The 25,116-nt window shown below is 39.1% G+C and overlaps 1 protein-coding gene across 1 annotated transcript in view; it reads left to right on the top strand.

The window, feature by feature from the left end:
* The window catches only part of WAC (WW domain containing adaptor with coiled-coil), a 92,981-nt gene extending 78,280 nt beyond the window's left edge, over positions 1-14,701 (top strand). Inside the window, exons 8-14 of the mRNA XM_011949214.1 lie at positions 2,150-2,395; positions 4,687-4,809; positions 5,757-5,905; positions 8,315-8,433; positions 9,930-10,119; positions 11,388-11,515; positions 13,253-14,701. Of these exons, the coding sequence (XP_011804604.1) occupies positions 2,150-2,395; positions 4,687-4,809; positions 5,757-5,905; positions 8,315-8,433; positions 9,930-10,119; positions 11,388-11,515; positions 13,253-13,322 (1,025 nt within the window). The 3' untranslated portion in view covers positions 13,323-14,701. The remainder of the gene's footprint in view (positions 1-2,149; positions 2,396-4,686; positions 4,810-5,756; positions 5,906-8,314; positions 8,434-9,929; positions 10,120-11,387; positions 11,516-13,252) is intronic.
* Positions 14,702-25,116: the final 10,415 nt, after the last annotated feature.

Below are 25,116 nucleotides of genomic sequence, written 5' to 3'. Positions count from 1 at the left end.
CCACACCTGGCTTATTTTTTGTAATTTTAGTAGAGACAGAGTTTTCCCATGTTGCCCAGGCTGGTCTTTGAAATCCTAGGCTCAAGCAATCACCTGCTTCAGCCTTACAAAATGCTGGGTTTATAGGCATGAGCCACCACATCCATCTGACAGCAGAATTTTCACAAGGAAAACTTTTATCGTTTTATTCGAGTTTCTTTATGCTTGTCTGTGAATCCAGAGCAGCAAAACTGAAAATAGTAGGCAGTCTGCTGGATTCAAGCACCCTCCTTTAAAAGTGTATACCCTTACACAAATAAAAATATCTTAGTCCTTCTGAGTTCATCATGGTTAATCAACACATTTTTGAACTGTACTTAAATCAGCTAGAAGATCCACACTTTAGAGAGCTATTATCCTAGTTTCTTTTGACCATTATAGAACTGTACTTAAATCAGGTATAAGATCCACATTTTAGAGAGCTATTATCCCTAGTTCTTTTGACTATTATAGTAGTGTAAAAAGACTCATAGGCAAGTCTGTTTTCAGTAAGCTTGCTATTACTGTATATATGATCTTGAAGAAATAGATCGTTCCTAGTTTTGTGCTAAAATAAAGCAAACAATGCCGTTCTGATAGTCTTTGAGTATTTCTCCTGATTTACATGTATCTGACGTAGTTTTGTGCTAAAATAAAGCAAACAATGCTGTTCTGATAGTCTTTGAATATTTCTCCTGATTTACATATATCGGAGTTTCTCTGAGGATGTGTACCTAAAGGGGAATTACTGGGTCATGTAGTGTTTGTGTCTTCAACTTTTCTAAATAATGCCAAATTACTTTCCAGTGTGGTTGTATCAATTTATTATCCACCAGAAATGTTAAGTAAATGTTCTCATTACTCGTTGCCAACATTTGGTATTGTCTGACTTTAAAATTTTTGCATTATGGTGAGCGTAAAGGGTTATGTTGCTTTATTTTACATTTTCCTGATTCTGAATGAAGTTGAGCATCTTTTCTTGAATTTCCTAGGCATTCAAGTTCCTTCTTTGAAATAATGTCTTCTGTACATTTTTCTATTGGACAGTTTGTCTTTTTTGACTTACAGAAGTTCTTTAAATATTCTGATTACCACTTTGAATATAATTGTTTTGCTTTTTGTAACTTTACACATCTTCTGCTTGGTGTTACAGATACCTTTCTGTGTTTTCCTCTAATAGTTTTAAAGACTTAAATACCTACACAAAAGTTCAGTCTACCTTTAACTGGCTTTGTTTTAAATGTAAGTTTTTATATTTGGCAGGACATGTCCTGCTGGCAGTGTTCTTTTTCTTCAGGATATGGAATCTTCAGGATTTATGTTACTAGCTTGTCAAATACTATTAACAGTGCTCTTGGGGCTTTGATTACAGTTACATTAAATCTATATAAGTAATTGAAACAACAGCTTTCAAAAAATTTTCCATGCATATTTTATACATCCTTTATTTCTAAATACTATAAGGTGGGTTGTTTTTACTATGAAAGTGTCCTTTTTATTTTTAATAATCTTTAATTGAAACAAATAGCTCATTGCCTTATATATTGAATTACAGAAGGGAAGTATGTAGTTACAAAACTCAGTTATTAAGTATATAAAAGTCTTTTCTCATCATGTCTTTAGCCCATTCTGGTTGTAATCACCTTGGTACCTATCCTGATTTGTGTTAAGACCAATGTCATATTTAGGTAGGTTGTTATTGTGGCCATAAACATTTTTCACCTTATTTTATGAGATATAAATTAAATTCTGTAGAATTATATTGTCCCTTTATCCTAATGGAAGCTTACTTGAATATGTGGTTAATAAATAATTGTCTTTGAGATAGCATTGCTAGTGGACAGATTGGTACTTTTCAAATCAGATATGGGTATGATTTACCAGGTTTTATGGCTTCAGGTTTATCTGACCTTTGTTGTTCAGCTTTCTTAACTACGAATTAGAGTGAGAAATGTCTAAATCATTATTCTAGTCACTTGGATGTTTACTGAGCATCCTCTGTGTGCGCCAATGTAAGGGTTAAATGAGATTACTTGTGTTAGGCGCCTGGCACATGAGAGATGTTCTTTTGATGTTTGTTATAATTTTCTCTATTTAAGTAATTTTTCAGGTTTATTGTCTTTTTATTTAGAATCTACATCAGGAGATAAATCCGTATCACATTCTTGCACAACTCCTTCCACATCTTCTGCCTCTGGACTGAACCCCACATCTGCACCTCCAACATCTGCTTCAGCGGTCCCTGTTTCTCCTGTTCCACAGTCACCAATACCTCCCTTACTTCAGGACCCAAATCTTCTTAGACAATTGCTTCCTGCTTTGCAAGCCACGCTGCAGCTTAATAATTCTAATGTGGACATATCTAAAATAAATGAAGGTAAATCTTCGTAAGTTTTTAAAAATTTATTTGCATTGTGCAAAGTTATGTAAGTAGTAAAATCCTCAGTTTAGGAATGGTCTTTGTTTTCTTTTGAAATTTATAGTTGAACATTGTTTTTTTTTGTTTGTTTGAGTTTGGAAATTTATATCCACTGTAGTTTAAGACCATTGGTAGTATGATTTAGTGGTGCTTGGATCTTGTGTATATTTTTCAATACTTGTTATGCATCTGGTAGTTACTGGAGATAAGCCATTCTATGTACGTAATGTTTATGGTGAAATTTTACATCAAAACAATAGAGCATTTGTTGAAATTGGTATAAAAACTTCTGGTATGTTTCTAAAAAATCTGTATAAATAATTACTCAGAATATTTAAAATATGTTAATTACTAGAAAAGTAGGAATTCGGGTAGCTACTTAAAACACTTTTAAAAAATTCTGAGAAGGGAGGAGATGGGTAGTAGATAAAATATTGTCATTTTTTTCTGGTGAATTGCATTATTTAATTCCAGCCTTGCTTTTCAGTAATGCTACTTATGTTTCAGAATATTTAGGCAGCCACTTTGAAAAAGTCTGAATAAAAATAGATGTGGTTTAATTTGCAAGCTATTCAGAGTCACACGTTAATTCTTAAGAGCACTGCAAAATTTTCTGTTGAGAATGATCAATTTTTAGGCCAAGGCAGGTGGATCACCTGAGGTCAGGAGTTTGAGACCAGCCTGACCAAGATGGTGAAACGCTGTCTTTACTAAAAATACAAAAGTTAACCAGGCGTGATGGCACATGCCTATAAATCCCAGCTACTCGGGAAGCTGAGGTACGAGAATCGCTTGAACGCAGGAGACGCAGGTTGCAGTGAGCTGAGATGGTACTTCTGCACTCTAACCTAGCTGACAGAGCAAGACTCCGTCTCAAAATAAATAAATAAAAATAAAATGATCAATCTTTTGGTGTACATTTTCACATAATATACTTAAAAGTAGTGTTAAGTGGTTAAGTTCTTATCCTAAAAATAAAGCTATCTCAGGCTAGTTGGTCATTAGTCTGTTCTTACTGTCCTTAATTTTTTTGTATTTTTATTTTATTCTCTAACCACACAGTTCTCTTGTGTGGTAGATAAATGTTTCATTTAGGCAAAGTGGGGCTTTTAGATCGTTTGAGGAGGCCAGATGCCGTGGCTCATGCCTGTTATCCCAGCACTTGCCGAGACTGGTGGACTACTTAAGCCCAGGTGTTTGAGACCAGCCTGGGCAACATGGTGAAACCCCATCTCTACTAAAAATACAAAAACATAGCCAGGCGTGGTGGCGAACGCCTGTAGTTCCAGCTACTTGGGAGGCTGAGGTGGGAGAATAACTTAAGCCTGGAAGGTGAAGGCTGTGGTGAGCTGTGACTGCACAACCCTGTCTCCAAAATAAATACTTGAAGAAATAACAGTTAATGTCAATAATAAAATATCTTACACATCAAAAATACATGGTATTTCTAAATACGTGTTTTGTTTTGTTTTGAGATGGAGTTTTTGCTCTTGTTGCCCAGGCTGGAGTGCAATGGCACAATCTTGGCTCACTGCAACCTCTGCCTCCCTGCAACCTCCGCCTCCTGGGTTCAAACTATTCTCCTGCCCTAGCCTCCCTAGCAGCTGGGATTACAGGCACCTGCCACGATGCCCAGCTAATTTTTTGCATTTTTAATAGAGACAGCGTTTCACTATGTTGGGCAGGCTGCTCTCGAACTCCTCACCTTAGGTGATCCACCCGCCTCAGCCTCCCAAAGTGCTGGGTGTGAGCTAACCATGTCCAGCCAATACTCCCCCCCTTTTTTTTTTATCCATTTTTAGATTATTAGGCTGGATCTTGATGTAGGATTTGAATGGCCAGCTTGTCTAAAAAGGCAGTCATATGAACTAGCAATCGTTTATCCAGTTAATTTCATGTAACATACTGAACACTCACATACAAATAGGTTTTTGACGTAATCGGAAGTTCCTATGAACACTCATTAAATTTTGTAGAGACTTTGTTCAGGTGATCATCTTAATTAATCAGTGTAAAAGAAACTCTGTTGGTTTACCTTTATTGTAAATCCATTAAATTTCTTTTTCTCTGCCTCAGATTGTTTCACATCTTGAGACCCATTGTATTACTCCTATCTAGTAGGCTTTTATTTTAAGAGTTCTAGGTTGAAATATTCCAGTTTCTTGTGGGTTCTCTTCCTTGTCAAGTTGTTACTAATGCCACATAAGCCTCTTGTTTTTATATGAATGTATGAAATAATGTGTTTTTAGTTCTTACAGCAGCTGTGACACAAGCCTCTCTGCAGTCTATAATTCATAAGTTTCTTACTGCTGGACCATCTGCTTTCAACATAACGTCTCTGATTTCTCAAGCTGCTCAGCTTTCTACACAAGGTATTCTTACTCATCTTAGATATCTCTACAGTTGTATCTTGATTTTGTTTTGGAATTAGTTTTTTGGAATTTTCGTATGTCGTTTTTTTCTTTTTTTGGTTTTTTAAGAGATTAGCTACAATAATTTTTTTTTTTGGTAACACTGGCATATACAGTAGTATTTTTATTTCCTTTCTTTTTAGATGAAGCAAGCTTTGACATTTGTCTTAAGGTATTGCCATCAAATCTGTAATTATTTAATACAGTATTTAATTCAGACTTTGTTAATGAGTTTTTTTATGCCAAAGCTGAAAGTAAACTATGATATGCCATACATATATCTTTGTGAAACATTGCATGTATTTGAAGAGTTGAAGTTTGGTTCAGATTGACGTTAGATGTTTTTTGACTGGATAATATGGAAATGCTCATTTTCTGCCTTGAATTAGATATCCCTCTTCATGAAGGTATCCAAATGGAGAGAGATACACGTAGGAGCAAATGGGAAGTGAAAGGGTCACTTTGTCAGAAAGCTGATAAACAGCAGGAATGCCTTGTCTGGAATGGAAGTATAATGGTGCAAAGACTCTTGCAACCCTCTGGCTAGCCTCATGAGCAGGAGACTGCGTGGGATACCTGGGCCTAAATGTAGAATAAGAAAGAAGAAATAAGGATGGTGAGGAGGCCTTCCATGTGAGAATAGGTTCAGGCCTAGCTTCCTGTTCCAGCCACGTAAAGGAGAGTGGGCCACACTGGGTGTGCTTACCTCTGAACACTCAGCTCACTTAGTCAGTGTGGCCCAGTGAGAAGGTCAGATTCTGATTTATTCCAATAAGTGTTCTCTGGGTAATATGGGGGTGGGGGGTTTAGAGTGATACAAAGATTGTTACCACATATATTACAAAGGACTTTAGTTTTTTTGTTCTGTTTTGTTTTTCTTTAAAATTAATTGCTTCCCTCTTTTACAGCCCAGCCATCTAATCAGTCTCCGATGTCTTTAACGTCTGATGCGTCATCCCCAAGATCATATGTTTCTCCAAGAATAAGCACACCTCAAACTAACACAGTCCCTATCAAACCCTTGATCAGTACTCCTCCTGTTTCATCACAGCCAAAGGTATGTCACTTTTGAGGGATATTTGGGAAAGAAACTACTTACTTTTGGAAAATCAATAACATTTTAGAATCTGTTACAGAAAAAGCTCTTTGAGAATGAGGTGTAGTGGTGGAATGGATGATGATAGTAGATGCAACCTAGAATTTCTCAGTTCACTGAGGGATAGAGGGGGGCTTTGAATCTGTGCTACTTTAATACACCATCTGAGTCTGTTGCCTAATGGTTTTGGGATTTGTCACATGGAGTGTGAGATAAAGAGGGTATACTGTGAGTCTTAATATTTGTAGAATTTTCAGACTCCAAAAGACATGAGTGAACATGTTTTCCAGCAACTTTCCCATATTTGTATTTCAAAAATGAGGCAGTTTTTGTGCTAAGAACTTAATGTATGTTTAACTTTCACATCATGAGCATCACTTGCTTCATTTAATAGGTAAGAAAATCAGACTCTCAGTTAAGTCTAGTTTTTGTGGTAGAGTCAGAATTTGAAACCTAGGTGTTTGTGAATACAGGGACCCATTTTACTAAGCTTACATTGCCTGTATTTGTCCCAGCAGAATTTCACATGGTTGGCTCCATAGGTGCAGTTAGAAAATTGCTGGGCTAAATGGTAAATATAGGGGGAATTTCTTTTGAGTAGTTTTGAAACAGTGGGCTGTTTTAAACTTTTTAATGCCAAATAATTCTTTGTAAGATCTTAAGCAGCAGCCCAAAAATAAAAATGCATTGAAATACAACTTGAAAGAGGTGGTTGGTCAGCTTTTAAGTCTTCCCGTTTGTTCATCCCTTCCCTACCTTGGCCATTGATCAATGCATGTTTTAGGGTCAGTTTAGATTGATTTTTAAAATTCCAAGTTACAGTTGTTAGTTTGTCATGCAGTTCTTATCATTCACCAGTATTTTAAGGAGGAAGGAATTAAAATGTGAGTTTCGGCAAAAGATAACGTTATTTTTGGAGCTTAGAACTTGTCTTCAGGGTGATATTTTAAGAGTATAGTAAATAGTGGTTAAAAGTAAAATAAGTGACAGTATTGGTTTTATAGTCACTTGTAAACTGAGCATTTCAACTCCTTTAAGCAGGCTGAGTGCAGTGGCTCACACCTATAATTACAGCACTTAGGAGGCCAAGGCAGGAGGATTCAGTTAGGCCCTGGGCAATACAGCAAGACCCCATCTATACAAAAATAATTTGAAAATTTGCTGGGGGAGGCCGAGGCAGGCGGATCACTTGAGGCCAGGAGTTTGAAAAAAACCTGGCCAACAGGCGAAACCCAGTCTCTACTAAAAGTACAAAAATTAACTGGGCGTGGTGGCACAGACCTATAATCCCAGCTACTCAGGAAGTTGAGGCATGAGAATTACTTGACCTGGAAAGTGGAGGTGCAGTTGAGCCAAGATCACGTCACTGCACTCCAGCCTGGGCAAGAGAGCGAAACTCTGTCTTTAAAAAACAACAACCAAAAAAACTTATTTGGGAATGGCAATTTGTACTACTCAGGAGGCTGAGGTGGGGGAATCACCTGAGCCTGGGAATTCGAGGTTGGGATGAGCCAAGATCACGTCACTCTGCACTCCAGACTAGGCAACCAGACTAAGACCGTGTCTTGAAGAAAAAAAAAAAATCCTTTAAACAGGTAGCTATCAGTTTTTTGTGTTCCAAAAACTTCTTCAAGTTGTTTTTAAAATAATTGAACATTTGAGCTTTTAATGCTTACTAAAATGTTCTTTATAAGACTTGACTAGAATTGATAGGTTAATATTCAGAAGTTAAGCAGGACATACCAGATTTGTTAGGGAGAATTATTAATCATATCCCCTCACCCCACCAAAAGAAAAACAGCAGTGAGGTGTGGCTTAATCACAAAGGACTCCATCTGCCTTTGTGCCTCAATTTAGAGCTTATATTTTAAACTGCTTATTTTCTCTCTGTGGTTTCTGAATATAATATGTATCCTGATTGGCAATCATGGACTTCAGTCTACCTCTGTAGAGTAACATCTCTTTGAAAAACACTCATGATGAACTTTATATGGGCCATAACTCATTTTCTGATAGCGGAATCACATTGTTTCTCCATGTCATTAAAATGTAAGCATCCATATGTGTATGATGTGGTAGTATACATATTTACTTTTATTGATATAAAAGTAACAAATCAGAAGAGATAATAATGTATTGGAAAGAAAACTGAGTTGTAAAGGAGGAGAGCTAGTTTCTTACACTGGTTTGATAGGGAAGTAACTTTATGACCTTGGGCCATTTTTACAAAGAAATGAGATCTAAGTTTTAGAACTTGACAGTCTTCTTTAAAACACCACATTTTACATGTTTTAAGATGATTACCTAGATTTTCGGGGGAGAGATGTGGATTAGATTTGGAGACCATCTCACCAGATTTTGACATTTCAGGTTAGTACTCCAGTAGTTAAACAAGGACCAGTGTCACAGTCAGCCACACAGCAGCCTGTAACTGCTGACAAGCAGCAAGGTCATGAACCTGTCTCTCCTCGAAGTCTTCAGCGCTCAAGGTAGGTTGATATTGTATATTGAGACCACATTGTTTTGTTTAATGATATTATACTGGTATATTGCATTGTTTGAATATATATCTGTAAAATATAACAACTTTAAGCTCCATGAATACTCTAAAGTAGGCTTACACGTTGTAAAATTTACAAAGACAAACCTGTATACAAGAGGTAGGTTATTGTCTCTAATAGTAAAGCCTGGGTTATTATGAAGAAAGTGGCTCTTTAAAATTTTACACAGTGGAATATGATGGGGTAAAGAATTGTGATACTTGTACCAGAAAGGCACATGATTTTACAATATTTGTTGGAATTACATTGCTTTGTAACCTCCTCATAGCAGTTTTGGTTTGAGTGTATTGATGAAAGCCAAAGTCTCCTATCTAAAACTTGGGCCGATGTTTCCTGTGTATGTCAGGCTTTTCCAGTAGCTTAACTGTGACCCTATACAGATGACTTTTAGATAGTTCTATACTGCTGTATTGTGTTAGCACTTTTCTCTGTTCATTAACAACACAACTTTAAATGACATTTGTTGAATGAATGGTTTTCATTTGATTGATTTTCCTATTTTTTATTTCATGCTATGAGGTAGCAAAATAATTGAACTGTTGTTTTTATTGTTGTTTTCTAAACAAACATTTCAGAACTTATACCTCCAAATGAGAGTTGTTCCCTTCAAACTAATCACCTTGGGAAGCTGTCTGCTTACTCCAGCAATGTTGCCATTGCTCAGAACATTTTTGGGAAATTCTTCTTTTAAATTGTTTTTAGAGGCTGCAGTATTATTTTAAATATCCTCAGTGATGAAAACTCTTCATCCTTTGGGAGATTTAGTTTTTGGAAATAACTGAAATTCATTCAGAGCCAAGTCTGGTGAAGCAGGTAGGAGATCAACTTGGGTGATTAAATTTTTTGGTTCTCGCCACCATATCCCCAACCCTGGCCCAAATCATTCAGTTTTAAAAGAAGATAAACAGTCTCAGAGTGTTATTTTTTTGGTTTTGTTTTGCCACTATGCTTGCTCAGTGCTATCCAACAAAATGTTTGTATTTTGCTTCACATTATTTCACCCTCTGATTCAGCAGTTCTGACGTTGAACAAAGGCAATATGTATTTTCCCCTTACCTAGATGTATATGAGACAGTCTTCAGATGTGCATTATATCTACAGCTGTTAAAATGTGACCATTTTTTAGTTATATTCTTGTTAGTGTTTGTGGTACACAAAGTTAACAGGTTCTGCTCTCAGATTTGGAGAGTACGGTTTACATTAGACTCTGACAGTCATGTTAAGAAGGCTTTTTCCCCCTAAAGTGTTTTGAGGAATAATATACTTTGGATTGTTAATTCTCTTTATTTGACGTTAAAATAACAAATTTTTCTTAGGAATTTGGATATCTTTAAGTTAGTAAAAGGTGCTAACATGCAGTTTCTAGGATAAGGATACCCAGAAACTACTTTTAAACATACTACACATTCAATTCTGTTTTCTAGTAGCCAGAGAAGTCCATCACCTGGTCCCAATCATACTTCTAATAGTAGTAATGCATCAAATGCAACAGTTGTACCACAGAATTCTTCTGCCCGATCCACGTGTTCATTAACGCCTGCACTAGCAGCACACTTCAGTGAAAATCTCATAAAACACGTTCAAGGATGGCCTGCAGATCATGCAGAGAAGCAGGTATGTTAATGTACAGCCTAGATTTTACCTTTGGGTGATTAGCAAAACAGAACTTAATCAACTTCTAGAAAATCCAGTGTAGACCACTGAATTCAAGCAATACTTAAAATAACAAATCTCTAACTTTGTAGTCATTTTAAAAATATTTGACATATAAGGTAACTTTTTTGGTTTTACAAAATACTTTAACATAATTGTAGCCACTGTTGTCAAGTACTCAGCAGTTAGCTCAGTGCTTAGTGCCTTATATTTATTTTCTCTACTTCTTAAAACAGCTAAGCAGTGTAGATAGAGTTTTCTCATTTTGCCATTGAAGTCCTTAAGACCAAATAGTCGATAAAACCTTGATCCCAAGGTCACCCCATTAACACAGTGATGTGGCTCAAAGCCAGTGTACTTTTTCCACTCAGCTGCTCTTGATAGTTTCAGAATCCCATTAGCACCGTTAATCTACTGGCCAAGTGCAGTGGCTCATACCTGTAATCCCAACACTTTGGGAGGCCGAGGCAAGTGGATCACTTGAGGCCAGCCAGGAGTTCGAGACCAACTTGGCCAACATTGGTGAATCTCCATCTCTAACCATAAGTACAAAAATTAGCCAGGCGTGGTGGCATGCACCTGTAATTCCAGCTATTCGGGAGCCTGAGGCACCAGGATTACTTGAACCCAGGAGGCAGAAGTTGCAGTGAGCCGAGATTGTGCCACTGCCCTCCAGCCTGGGTGACAGAGTGAGACTCTGTCGTCCCCCCCCCCCAAAAATGTTTTATTTTGCTTTGGGATGAGACATCTTAGGACATTCCAGTTACTGTTGATTTGCCTCTTTTTATCTGATAACTGACCATCTGGGGTGTTCGAAAGTTTACAGAGAATATGTTGTGTGTCTTACAATAGAGAGGAGTATAGTGAGGCACTTGAATCAATATCTAATTCCTGAACTTGCAGAAATGACAGTCTCTTTGGCTGACCCAGCATCTTTTATTAACCACAAATTATGCGTCCTTCTTTCTTAGTGCTGTATTAGCTTCAGATTGGAAATCCTATTTTCTCCAACTTGGAAGAGAAATACTAAAATAAGTACCTTCCACCCTTATAGACAGTTTCTTAAAAGAAATTAATTTTCCCCATTAGATTCACCAACATTTTTGTGTATTTAAGAGAGAAGGATTATTCTCTAACCTTAAATATAAAATTTTACTCAGAAATGTAATGTTTCATTTTGTGTATGTTAATGTTTATATTTTATGTTTTGTTCATTTCTTTAATTACAGGCATCAAGATTACGTGAAGAAGCGCATAACATGGGAACTATTCACATGTCAGAAATTTGTACTGAATTAAAAAATTTAAGATCTTTAGTCCGAGTATGTGAAATTCAAGCAACTTTGCGAGAGCAAAGGTAAGTCTTTCACTGAAATATATTTTTATGTTGCTCAGGATTATGATTCTTAAATCGAACTAAAGAATGTAAATTATTTATGAAATGTAAAGTTCTCTTTGATACATTGATCACATTCTATCACTGCATTTTCATAAGTTATTAATATTCCTCATGATGGATAAAGCCTGTCGATTTTCTCTTAACCCATGATGAATGCTTCATTAGTCTTTTCTCATAACTCCATAAGCTGCAATAATATATTAAAAATGAAATATTGACCACAACTACTTATAAATGTCCTCTCTTGCTGAGGGTGTTTCCATTGAAATTTCAGATTATGTGTCCTTGCATCATCAATAGATCTCTTGAAAAGTATAGAAAGAATTTGTCCAGCAAGTTTAGTGTATCTGCTGTCTCAGTATTTTTCACCTGAACTCTTGTGTCGCATTTCTTGATCTAGTGTTTCACTCAAGTAGAATATCTACGTCACAATAATAATAGCATAGGTATTTTTTTTTAATACCTATTACAGAATTGAGGACAGACTTGGCAGTGGCTTTATGTCCTGTCTGTGCAAGTCACAGAGTTACAGGTAGAGTTAATCTTGTCAAGAAACCATAAATATTTAGTAAATACCAAATGGAGTTTATAGTACAACTTGAAAAAGTAAGTTTATTTACAGTTACTAAAATATCTAGAGGTACTCTTTGAGTAACAACTTGGGTTCTTGTACTCTCAGATTGCTCTGAAAGTAATTCTAACATAAACTTCATTTTGGCTTGTTACATCATTCTACTTTTAGGAATTTGTCATTGCATCTTAGGAAACAGTATATACAGTTAAATATCAAGCCAGCCTGATTATGCCTAATTCATGTCTACAGGCAATAAATATTATAGTTCCCAGAAGAGAGGAGTAAAAACAGGAAATATTTTTACATTCATGGGAGTCTGGGTAACTGTGGGGTTTGTGTGTTTCAATTTTTGGTTTTTGGCTTCATTTTTATGTACCTACATCTACATTGAGAATTGCTCTTCTAAATGATTAATCTCTTAAACACCTGGTTAATTCATTCTTTACTATGTAGTGGGCCAGAAAACATGCAGTATAGGTTTATTTCACGTATAATAGCTACTGCTTTCTTTGTGATGATACGGTTTATAAAGTAATAAAATTTAAGTCTATATAGCCAAAGGAATTATTAAGAAATTGTTAGAAAAGGCCGGGTGCGGTGGCTCACGCCTGTAACCCCAGCACTTTGGGGAGGCAAAGGCAGATGAATCACCTGAAGTCAGGAGTTCAAGACCAGCCTGGCCAGCATGTTGAAATCCTGTCTCTACTAAAAATACAAAAACTAGCTGGGCGTGGTGTTGTGTGCCTGTAATCCCAGCTACTCGGGAGGCTGAGGCAGGGAGAATTGCTTGAACCCAGGAGGTGGAGGTTGCAGTGAGCCAAGATCGTGCCACTGCACTCCAGCCTGGGCGACAGAGCAAGACTCTGTCTGAAAATAAATAAATAAATAAATAATCAGAAAACTAAAACATCTGTTCACCATCCTGATACTTTAATAGATATTATGTATTAAATATTTACTTTGTCTTAACTATAAACTAATTTATAGTTAAATTATAAAACAAAATTTGCCTTAATTAGAAATCACTTGTTTTAATTTAAAAAATTGTAATTATAAAAGTTTGGGTTTTCAGTAATATTTGTATATATACACAGATTCTAATGTCTGCTTTTATTTTTCAGGATACTATTTTTGAGACAACAAATTAAGGAACTTGAAAAGCTAAAAAATCAGAATTCCTTCATGGTGTGAAGATGTGAATAATTGCACATGGTTTTGAGAACAGGAACTGTAAATCTGTTGCCCATTCTTAACATTTTTGAGCTGCATTTAAGTAGACTTTGGACCGTTAAGCTGGGCAAAGGAAATGACAAGGGGACGGGGTCTGTGAGAGTCAATTCAGGGGAAAGATACAAGATTGATTTGTAAAACCCTTGAAATGTAGATTTCTTGTAGATGTATCCTTCACGTTGTAAATATGTTTTGTAGAGTGAAGCCATGGGAAGCCATGTGTAACAGAGCTTAGACATCCAAAACTAATCAATGCTGAGGTGGCTAAATACCTAGCCTTTTACATGTAAACCTGTCTGCAAAATTAGCTTTTTTTAAAAAAAAAAAAAATTGGGGGGGTTAATTTATCATTCAGAAATCTTGCATTTTCAAAAATTCAGTGCAAGCGCCAGGCGATCTGTGTCTAAGGATACGATTTTTGAACCATATGGGCAGTGTACAAAATATGAAACAACTGTTTCCACACTTGCACCTGATCAAGAGCAGTGCTTCTCCATTTGTTTTGCAGAGAAATGTTTTTCATTTCCCGTGTGTTCCATTTCCCTCTGAAATTCTGATTTTATCCATTTTTTTAAGGCTCTTTATCTCCTTTCTTAAGGCACTGTTGCTATGGCACTTTTCTATAACCTTTTCATTCCTGTGTACAGTAGCTTAAAATTGCAGTGATTAAGCATAACCTACTTGTTTGTATAAATTATTGAAATCCATTTGCACCCCGTAAGAATGGACTTAAAAGTACTGCTGGACAGGCATGTGTGCTTAAAGTACATTGATTGCTCAAATATAAAGAAATGGCCCAATGAACATGGTTGTGGGAGGGGAAAGAGGAAACAGAGCTAGTCAGATGTGAATTGTATCTGTTGTAATAAACATGTTAAAACAAACAAAAATTGTTATTTTTCTTTTCCTTCGGTCAATGCACATTAGAATTTGAACTACCTGGGGATTCTTTATCTGAACTGTTCTTGTTGAATATTTATACTTTATTGAAATAATTCCTTAAGGGAGGTTTTGTTTAAAACGTATTAACAGGAAATTGTGTATAAGATATTTAATGAAATAAGAAATTCAACAAGAATGATTAAGTCACTTCCCAAGTGGTTGTCATTTGTTAAACCCTGGTTTACCTGTCTTGCTATTACATTTCATTTGGAAGGATGTTTGTGTTGTAGCTAACTGTTCAAGTCTGGTGCTGACTGCTGTTCTTAGCCATCACAAAACGCTAAATTTGTGTAATTGGAGCTTCCTGCTGTTATCTGAAAATAGCAGGAAAGCACAGCTTTGTATATTGTTTCCTAAAGTATATTAAAATAAAAAAAGAAACTATTGCTACTATAAAATTACCTGACTTTTTTTTTTCCTTTGCTAAAATATTAGTCACATGGCCTTAGCTTCACACTGCCAGTAATGTATCAAATCACAAGGGTTTCTGCATGAAAAAAAAAAAAATCACCCACAAAAAATCTTTTACCCTCAAAATCTTGCCATCTGATTTAGAAAGGTGTTTTTTCTTTCTTTCATTCTTTTTTTTTTAAATAGGTTTAGAGTTTTCTGGTGATTTTTTTGTTTTTTCTGAAGGGGCAGATATGTGCTTCCAAAACTGCCAGCACCAAGGGCTTATTTTTTGTGTTAGACATAGTGTCAATGTTACTACATTCTCAGATGCTAACATAAAGTTTGAAATTGTTCTTGTGCTTTAAGCATATATTTAAAGTATGGAAGTTAAATGTTGAGGCTTTTCAGTAACTCAAAAAGTTAACTGTAAGCGATAGTGTTGGTGTTTTCTAAAATACAAAAATGTTCCAGTGTAATTAAAAGGAATTAAAATCTTATACTGGAAGCTGATATTTTCCTGTAATTTAAGAGTACTTTTTAAATGTAAGACAAATGTCATTAATTTCTTGTCATGTATACCTCTGTGAGATTGTTAACATCTGCTGAATTGAATTAGTGCATGTAAATGAAACCCCAAAGAGCTGTGTTAAGCTAGAAACCTTACTGTATCTTTTCTGGAAAGAAGTGAGCAGCTTGTTGGAATAGGCAAATGTTTCCTGATCAGATGGCAATGTGATTTAGGTCAATTTGAATTTGATTTGCTAATAGTCTACTGGTCTGTGTAGCTATGTTTTTTTTTTTTTTTTTTAAGTTTACATCCCTAAATGTATTAGTCACATACATTTAGGAGAAAACGCCTAATTTGACATTTCTTAGTAGAAGTGAGCAGCTTGTTGGAATAGGCAAATGTTTCCTGATCAGATGGCAATGTGATTTAGGTCAATTTGAATTTGATTTGCTAATAGTCTACTGGTCTGTGTAGCTATTTTTTTTTTTTTTTAAAGTTTACATCCCTAAATGTATTAGTCACATACATTTAGGAGAAAACGCCTAATTTGACATTTCTTAGTAGTGAATTATTATTACTATTATTATTGTTTTTTGAGACAGAGTTTCGCTCTTGTTGCCCAGGCTGGAGTGCAATGGCGTGATCTCGGCTCACCGCAACCTCCGCCTCCTGGGTTCAAGCGATTCTCCTGTCTCAGCATTCCGAGTAGCTGGGATTACAGGCATGTACCACCACGCCTGGCTAATACTGTATTTTTAGTAGAGATGGGGTTTCTCCATGTTGGTCAGGCTGGTCTCGAACTCCCAACCTCAGGCGATCTGCCTGCCTTGGCCTCCCAAAGTGCTGGGATTACAGGCATGAGCCACTGCGCCCAGCCAGTAGTGAATTTTTAAACACAGAAAACAAAATTTTGTGGAAATATTTTAAATGCTGCACCTTAATACAGACATGGTATCCAGCTCCTAACCTTAACTAAGGAATAGGAATAACTATTAAGCATAATGTTCTGGACTGGAATATTCCTTATCTAGTTGGCCATGGATTTGAACATGTACCTTGGTTCAGATAATTAGAAATAATAGCCTCTAGGGAACTTCTTGAGTGGCTTTTTTTTCCTCCCTTGTTTTGAAAGATTAGTAGTCTCTAGTCAAACTTCTAAAATGTTGTGGTATTGTAACAATATATTTGATGAAAGAAGGTAGAGACTCCCCTGAAGATCCAGCTTTCCTACGCTTTTTATTTTTCTAACTTGTCTAACCTGATTGTAAAACGACTGTAATTCCAGACTAAAGACATGTTTCAGCCCTGTTTCAAGACATTATGCTTCTTTTAACAGCCCAAATGAGTAGTTTTATTTTTCTTCTAAATCATATGTAAAATCTTGGGAAGGAGGTTCTTAAAACTTTGCCAGGAATTGTTACCCATTTCCAAAACAGTTTATTATGTTCAAAAACCACCATATCTTTGAGGGACTTTTTTAAAGGGGAGAGGGCAATGCGGGAAATAATTCACTCTGCGCACCGGAACTATTGTAGTTCAGGACTTCCAGCTACTGTATTTAGATGTTGGGTTTGAATATACAGATTTCTTTTCAATACCTGTAAATACAGCTATATTCTTGTATTTGTACGGGAGTGTACAAAATGACACTGAAAAGTAATAAATATGTTTTGACTATATTGTGCAGTTATTTCAGAACTGTTTTGAAAGTCTTAGAATGCATAATTTGTATTTGAGTAAGGAAATCTAAAATACAGATTACTGCTAAAATTTTAATCAGTCGGTGTGTTTCAATAGTCTGAAACATTTTAATGAAAATTGTGGCATAAAGTTGGGACTCTAGGTCCTGCTCTAATTTGCGGTACCCTCCTTTTCCTGATCATGACCTTTGATAGTGCCCTGATGTGCAGCCTGCCTGGATGATCTCATCCAGGCTCTTGGCTCTAAAAATCCTCATGTGCTACTTTATACTTGACATCCAGATTATCTCCAGCCCTGATATCTTTGAGTTCCCAAAAACAGTCCACTTAGATGCTTTCCTTAACACGGCATGTGCTTCAAAAAGAACTCATGGTTTGTGCTTAGATTATTGTCGTCTTTTCAGTTTTTTAGTGATTGACACTGTCATTGTTAAAGTTGCCCAAAACCCAAATCAAGTCATCCTTTATTTTTTCCTAACACTCCATATTTAATCCATCAAGACCCACAAGCTGTCTTTGAAAATGTTTCCTTAATGTTTCAAGGGACTAGACATTCCTTAATGTCTAGTCCAGTCCACGATCATTGAACCAAATCCCTGCCACAACCTCCTAACCTTTCGGCTTCTACTCAGATCTTGCAAGGTTCACTCCACCCCACCTCCACACATATACAACCTGTTCTCCAGCCAGCAGAGTGAAATGTAGACGCCAGGCTGTTCTGTACGTAATCCTGCAATGCTTCACACTCAGAACAAAACCCAGAGCTCATACCATGGCTTGCACGTTCAAGCCCCTGATTATTACCACGTTTTCATCACTGCAGTCTCTTGGGGGTTTGCATTTCTTCTGCCTAGAAAGCTCGTGATAGAAATTGGTACAGCTTGCTGCCCCTTTATCAGTCTCCTTAAAGAGGCCTTTCCTGGGCCAGGTACAGTGGCTTACCCTTGTAATCCTGGCACTTGGGAGGTCAAGGTGGAAGGATTGCTTGAGCTCGAGTTCGAGACCAGCCTTAGTGAGACTTTTTGGGGTTTTCTTTGCCTTTCCTGATGGCTCAGACCATCTAAAAGCACCCTCCATCACTCTTCACTGACGTTTTCTTCAAAACAACACCAGATGTGTTGAGTGAATTGTGAATGTTTATAAAGGGCTTTACAGAATCCGAACCTGTGAAGATGTAAAAGGGTTAATGAATTTTTTTTCTTCGTTTTGATTTTGGTCCCCTCACCTTGAGAGATGGAAAAGGAACAGCAAGTAGCATTTTTTTAAAAAAAAGATTACAATTGGTCACCAAAACCTAACTGCAAACCTGTCATAAATTGTTAGCATTAATGAAATGTAGTCTCTAAGCAAGGGTAACCAACTGAACCAGTAATCATAGCCTCTTAGGAACAGATTTTAGGAGTAAAGCCAATGAGAGATGAGATGATGCTTCTGATGTGACAATCTTGGGGAGATGGAACTGGTAGGAAGTGACCCTGCTTCTAAAGGCAGGATTGGGTGAGGCATGGGAGTTGGAGATTGTCCTGGTTTCACTAGGGAGGACTGAAACTGGTTCAGAAGATGCCTTGACATCCAACCAGCCCCTTTTGGCTTTTAGAACAGGAACCAGCCACTCATCACATTCTAAGCTGTGTCACTAATAGAACATCTGTACTACCCATATCCATCTTAAAGGTAAAAGGCTAGGATATAGGAATTGCCTGCCTTTGCAATGGATGGGAAGATTAAGATTGAACAGGCACTTCATGCCATTGTTTTCCCCATAAATGAGCTTCCTTTTTTAAGATGCCTTCTGTTAATTGCCCAATTTGGTCAGCGTATGTATGACCAGTGTGCTAGTATGAACTATTTCTTACACTTTTAGGTAGTTCAAGGGCTTTATCTTGGGACAACAAAATGTATGGACAGTGGTTTTGTCATTTTTGTGTCTTATGTATCCCCATCACCTAGAAGAATCAACACATGTTGGAGAATCAACAGATATTTGTCAACAAGTCTTTTAAAGTTCACGTTTTGCCCCACATTTTGATGCCTTAACATTTTATTACCTTTATGAACTAAAACTGTTAAAGTGATAAACTGAAAATACCACCATGGTTGGTGAGGGCTCTCACTTTTAAAATGTCAGAGTAGTTTCAGGCTCCACTTGCCTGTATCTGTTTCACAAACACACGAGTTCCAAAGATACTATCTAAAATACAGTGGTATGAAAAAAATGCTCAATACCATTAATCAGGGAAATGGAAATCAAAACCACGAGATATCAACTCCACTTTTGACTATTACCAGATGAAAAATAACATGCTGGCAAGAATTGGAGAAAAGGGAACTCAATCACTGTTGGTGGGAATGTGATGCTAATACAGCCATTATGGAAAGCAGTATGGAGTTTCCTTAAGAAACTACAAATAGGGCCAGGCACAGTGGTGCATGCCTGTAATCCCAGCTACTCCGGAGGCTAAGGCAAGAGAATCACTTGAACCCGGGAGGTGGAGATTGCAATGGGCTAAGATCACACCACTGCACTCCAGCCTGGGCGAAACAGCAAGGCACTGTCTTAAACAAACAAACAAATAAAAAACACTACAAATAGAATGACCATATGATCCAGCAATTCCATTAGTAGCATTTCCTATACCTAAAGAAAAGCATAGGTCAAAGAGATATCTGCAACCCCATGTTTACTGCAGCAAGCACTATTCACAATAGCCAAGATAGGGAATCAAGTGTCTATCAGTGGATGGATAAAAGTGTGGTATGTATACACAATGGAATACTATTTGGCCATTAAGAAAATGAAAGGCTGTCATTCCCTGGAGAACATTATGTTAAGTGAAATAAGCCAGGAACAGAAAGATACATACTTCTCATATGCAGAACCTAAACAAGTTGATATCATAGAAATAGAAAGTGGTTACTAGAGGCTGGGAAGGGGAGAGGAAATAGGGAGAAATTGATTAATTGGTTAAATGATATAAAATTACAGCTAGATGGGAGAAATAAAAGTATTCTATAGTACTGTAGGCTGTCTAGTTAAACTAATTTATATATATATATATATTTTTTTTTTTTTTTTTTTGAGATGGAGTCTCATTCTGTTGCCCAGGCTGGAGTACAGCCTGGGCTCACTGCAACCTCTGCTTCCCAGGTTCAAGCTCACTGCAACCATCTCAGCTCATTGCACCTGCACCTCCCAGGTTCAAGCAATTCTCCTGCCTCAGCCTCCTGAGTAGCCGGGATTACAGGTACCCGCCATTATGCCCAGCTAAATTTTTGTGTTTTTGTAGAGATGGAGTTTCACCGTGTTGGTCAGGCTAGTCTTGAACTCTTGACCTCAGGTGATCCACCCGCGTTGGCCTACCAAAGTACTGGGATTACAGGTGTGAGCAACCGCGCCCAGCCGAGGGTCCTCTTTTAAATGTGCAAAAAATTGTTTCCAATTTGAACACAGTGTGAATTGCCTTCAAGAAATCTCACAGGTATGAGGTCATAATGGTGGAGCCCTGCAGGCAGCCCTGGGACAAAAAGATGCAGATCTGGGGAAAGAGAGGCTTCATTACAAAATCCTTTTCACTGCTTTCCTCAGTGGGGTTTCCATTATGTGAACGAATTGCAAAATTTTTTCAACATTTACTTTGGTTAAATGCATGTCTCCCAGAAGAATTTGTCAGATGACTGGAGCGATTAACTTCAGAAATGGTGGCACTCTCTGGTTCCCACAATCCTGGTGAGATCTTTTCATTCTACTTCTTCCACACACGCCCATTCCCCTCTGCCCCAACCCCTCAAGACAAGATATCAACTAGCACTTTGGGAACTTTAATCGAGTCTCTTCACCTATTGTTATTTTCCAGGTGGGCTTTGCTAGGAGCTAGCATTTCCTGCTTTAGTGTAAAAACAGAAGTGTTAGAAAAGCTGCTGGTAGAGAATGAAGGTGAGAACCTAGGAAGAGAAACGTGTCTGTGTCCAGCACTAGAGGAAGGAACTGAGCTGTTTCCATGTAGTTGAACCAGGAAAGAGGAAAACTGTGCCTGGGGACAAGGTCAGCGCAAACTGCAGAGCAAATGCCAAGCCTTTGCATTGATGCCTTGGCAGCCATTCATCATGGGGACCCCCTTGTCTGCATCCTCTCTGCTTCCAAAGAATCACTGATGGTGGTCATAATAGGAAGTTCTTGCTGCAAATCACTCTGGTGAATTGCATTTAATGCCGTGTAAAGTTTACCATGTTTTGTTTGGTTGGGGCCACTGAGCTTCTCAGGCAGGGGAAGACTGCATATCTCCAAGAAGGTTTAATGCTACCATTGAGGTTCTTGGCTGGAATCCATCCTACATCATTCAGCTTGCTTGTTAGCACCATGCAGTGCCTATGAGTCCCACTCATATGGAAGGGCACTCATGTCAGCTTTCCTAAGTGTGGATGTTCGACATTCCAGCTGTCTTTCCTCTTTCCTCACTCAACAGTGATGCTGTGACTTCTTATTTTGAAAAATATCAAACGTATAAAAAGTTGAAAGAACTTTTATAGTGAGCACCTACTCGTATATTCCCCATTGAGATTCAGTGATTAACGCGGTCCTCTTTCTCTGTCTCTGTATGCTCTCTTGTTTGAACCATTTGAAAGCCAACTGCAGACATGGTGGGACGTATCCCTGCACACTTTCGTGTGACTCTCCTAAGAATAAGGCTGTTATCCTACATAACTATAATAGGCTGGGCATGGTGGCTCACACCTGTAATCACAGCATTTTGGGAGGCCAAAGCAGGCAGATCACTTGAGGTCAGGAGTTCGAGACCAGACTGGGCAACATGGCAAAACCCTGTCTCTACTGAAAATACAAAAATTAACCAGGCGTGGCGGTGCATGCCGGTAGTCCCCGCCACTCGCGAGACTGAGGCACAAGAATCGCTTGAACCTGGGAGGTGGAGGTTGCAGTGAGCCGAGATTGCCCCATTGCATTCTAGCCTGGGTGACAGAGCAAGACTGTCTCAAAAAAAAAAAAAAAATACTGTCATCACAAAAGCAAACACAATTTGATGGAATTTGGGGATAGGAATAATTAGAGAAATACCCCTATGGCGGTCAAAGCAGAGTAGGCTTCACGTTCTATTGTGCAAGCAGGCTTTTCCACTTACTCCTTACAAGCATACTTAAATGTTTTACAATAAGCATGTTCTTTTGGAGTCAGAACGAAAAAAAATACAAAACCTTTTAGAGCAGCGGTCAGGACCGCTGGACCGGTCTCAGCCATGTCTGTGGTGGTCACTGGGCTTGTCATGGGCCTTCAACACCAGGTGGCGGTGTTGGGCTACATTCAGCAAGCCAGTGCTAACCGGTGAGAAGCCTCCCTGGGAAACTAGGGATGGGGCAAGAGAAGGGTGGTTGCACTTTCAAAAGTAAATGTCAGAACTTCAAGTAAACCCCTAAAGACATAGGAAGTGGGAAATGACAGAGAACTTATCGTAATGAACATACCTCTTTTGGGGGAAGATGTTCTGTACATTGTCTCAGGAGGTGGTCTACTGAATTCACACCCTCATTCTGTCCCCTCCTAGTTGACTTGCCACAGACAAGCAACTTGACCCAGAGAACGCTGCGTTTTGTTTTATCCTATCTGGGAGGACTGGCAGGGATATGGGTGACAAAAGCCCTGAGCACAGGGCTGACACTGTGCAAGTGCATACAACGTGCTGGCTACTTAACTACGATGACTCACTTCTCTCCACAACTGAGCCACTGCTGGCTTTGTCCTCTCGAAGACCTCTTCTGCCTCTGCTCTAGTCACCTTGCTTGCAGAGCTACCTGGCTAGGGGTGGACAGTGGCTTCTTTTGCAGAGTCAGGGAGGTGGACAGCACCCACATGTTGAGCGCAGGACTGAGCGCAGCGTCACAGGCTGCAAGCACAGGAGAGCTCTCCATTGGCCTCCAGAGTCCATCCTGTAGCATAAGTGTACTTATACCTGATGGACAAAGAATCTTGATTTTGGGTTCAGAATATATTGGCACAAAGCCACCCTAGAATGGAAACATTCAGGCCCTCAGCCGGCTTTGCCAATCTCCCTCCGGAGCATGCACAGTAGCTGCTTTGCTTCATAGGACAGCATCAGCCTTCTCCTAAGAAGCAGGTTGGAGAGGACACGGGGTCACTGGGTGGCTCATCCCAGCCGGCAAGCTGACCCAGAGCCCTCCCTGACAGCTCTTGCCACTGCCCACCTCCACCCTACGTTGCACCGATTTCTTCTACCTGCTGCTGGTGTGTGCCCTCCCTTGTCACAGCTCCTCTCGCCCCTTTCTCCTGGGAATGCCTGCCTCTTCCTCTAGGTATCTGTACCCAGAATTGTTCAAGAGCTGTGCAAATGCCCCTTCTTAGTGCAGATCCACTCTGCTATCTCCAGCTGTTTCCTCTGCCTGGAATGATCCCCCAAGAGTCTCACATGATTGGTTCCTTCACACCTCCACCTCCTAGGTCTCGGCTGCAGTGCCCTCCCCGGGGGACCTTCCCTTCCTAGTCTCACTGTCCTGTCACTCTGGGTATTTTCTTCTCTTTTCTTTTTTTTTTGATGGAGTTTTGCTCTGTCATCCAGGCTGGAGTGCAGTGGCACAATCTCGGCTCACTGCAACCTCCAACTCCCAGGTTCAAGCAATTCTGCCTCAGTCTCCCAAGTAGCTGGGACTACAGGCTCCCGCCACCATGCCCAGCTAATTTTTGTAATTTTAGTAGAGACGGGATTTCACCATGTTGTCCAGGCTGGTCTCCAACTCCCAGCCTCAGGTGATCCGCCTGCCTTGGCCTCCCAAAGTGCTGGAATTACAGACGTGAGCCACCGTACCTGGCCCACTCTGTGTATTTTCTTCATGGCATGTGGTCCTCTCTAAGCTTACACTAATTTATCTGTGAGCATTAGGAAAGGTCATTTTATTTTTAACGTATTTATGATTTCTTCCCTGCTACTCAAATAATAAATAAACTTCCCAAGGGCAGGGACTTGGTCTTGTTCATTGACTGCTCGGTCCACAGCACCTAGAGTAGGGCCTGGCACATGAGACATGCTCCATAGGCTGGACATGGTGGCTCACACCTGTCATCCCAGCACTTTGGGAGGCCAAGGTGGGAGGATTACTTGAGGCCAGGAGTTCAAGACCCTGTCTCTACCAAAATCAAAAATTATCCGGGCACAGTAGTACCTATCTGTAATCCCAGTTCCTTGGGAGGCTGAGGCAGGGGGATTGCTTGAGCCCTGGAGTCCGAGGCTACAGTGAGTCATGACTGTGCCACTGCAGTCCAGCCTTGGTGACAGAGCAAGAGCCGATCTCTAAAAAAAAAAAAGTGCTTGGTAAAAATTACTAAATGAATAAAGACCCCGGCTCCCAAACTGGAAGCAGTCATACACTCTGGCAAACTCTCTCTCGCTCTTTGTCTGAACCTCTCTCACCCTGTGGAAGCTGATAGCTCTGAGGCTTTTCTGTCCAGACAAGCTGGAAGTGAGATGCGAAACAGCAGCCCCAGCACACTCAGCTTTGTGTCCTTGAGAATGCTTGCCTTGTGTATCATTCCTTGGCTGGTTTTGGCTGTCTTTTGGCCTCAGGTTTATCATTCGGTGTTTATAAGAGTTTTCTGAGCTGGGGAGGATCCTCAAGGCTACTGAATATTCTGGTGACCCTATGCACAAGCCACTTACATCTGCATTTATCCATGAGCAGTGGAAGCAGTCTAGACTGTGCCTAGGATATAGGAAAGGAATAAAGGAGCAAACTGTTTAGTAACATGGAAGCTGAAGGAAGTATCTGCCTACCCTATTCTAACCACTCTGAAAAACCCAAAGCCTTGTGGCTGGAAGGATCTACTTCCCATTCACTCTCATGGTGTAAGCCGACTTGGCTTCTATACCTCCATGCCATGGACTGGCTTAGAGGAGAAGGACATAGGGCTTTGGGGGTGGAACAGGGTTAGCAGTGCAGGTGAGCAACAGCCCAAAGTGGACAGCGACTCTCTTTGTTTGTTTGTTTTGAGACAGGGTCTTGCTCTGTTGCCCAGGCTGGAGTGCAGTGAGATAATCATAGCTCACTGTAGCCTTGAACTCTTGGGCTCAAGTGGTTCTCCCACCTCAGCCTCCCGAGTAGCTGGGACTACAGTTACGCGCCATCATGCCCAGCTAATTTCTTAATTTTTTGTAGAGATGGGGTCTCACTCTATTGCCCAGGCTAGTCTGGA

This window comes from Colobus angolensis, unplaced genomic scaffold, assembly GCF_000951035.1.
Source record: "Colobus angolensis palliatus isolate OR3802 unplaced genomic scaffold, Cang.pa_1.0 Scaffold293, whole genome shotgun sequence".
Taxonomy (NCBI): domain Eukaryota; kingdom Metazoa; phylum Chordata; class Mammalia; order Primates; family Cercopithecidae; genus Colobus; species Colobus angolensis.
The sequence above is the reverse complement of the archived record's forward strand: the minus strand, read 5'-3'. Positions and strand labels throughout refer to the sequence as shown.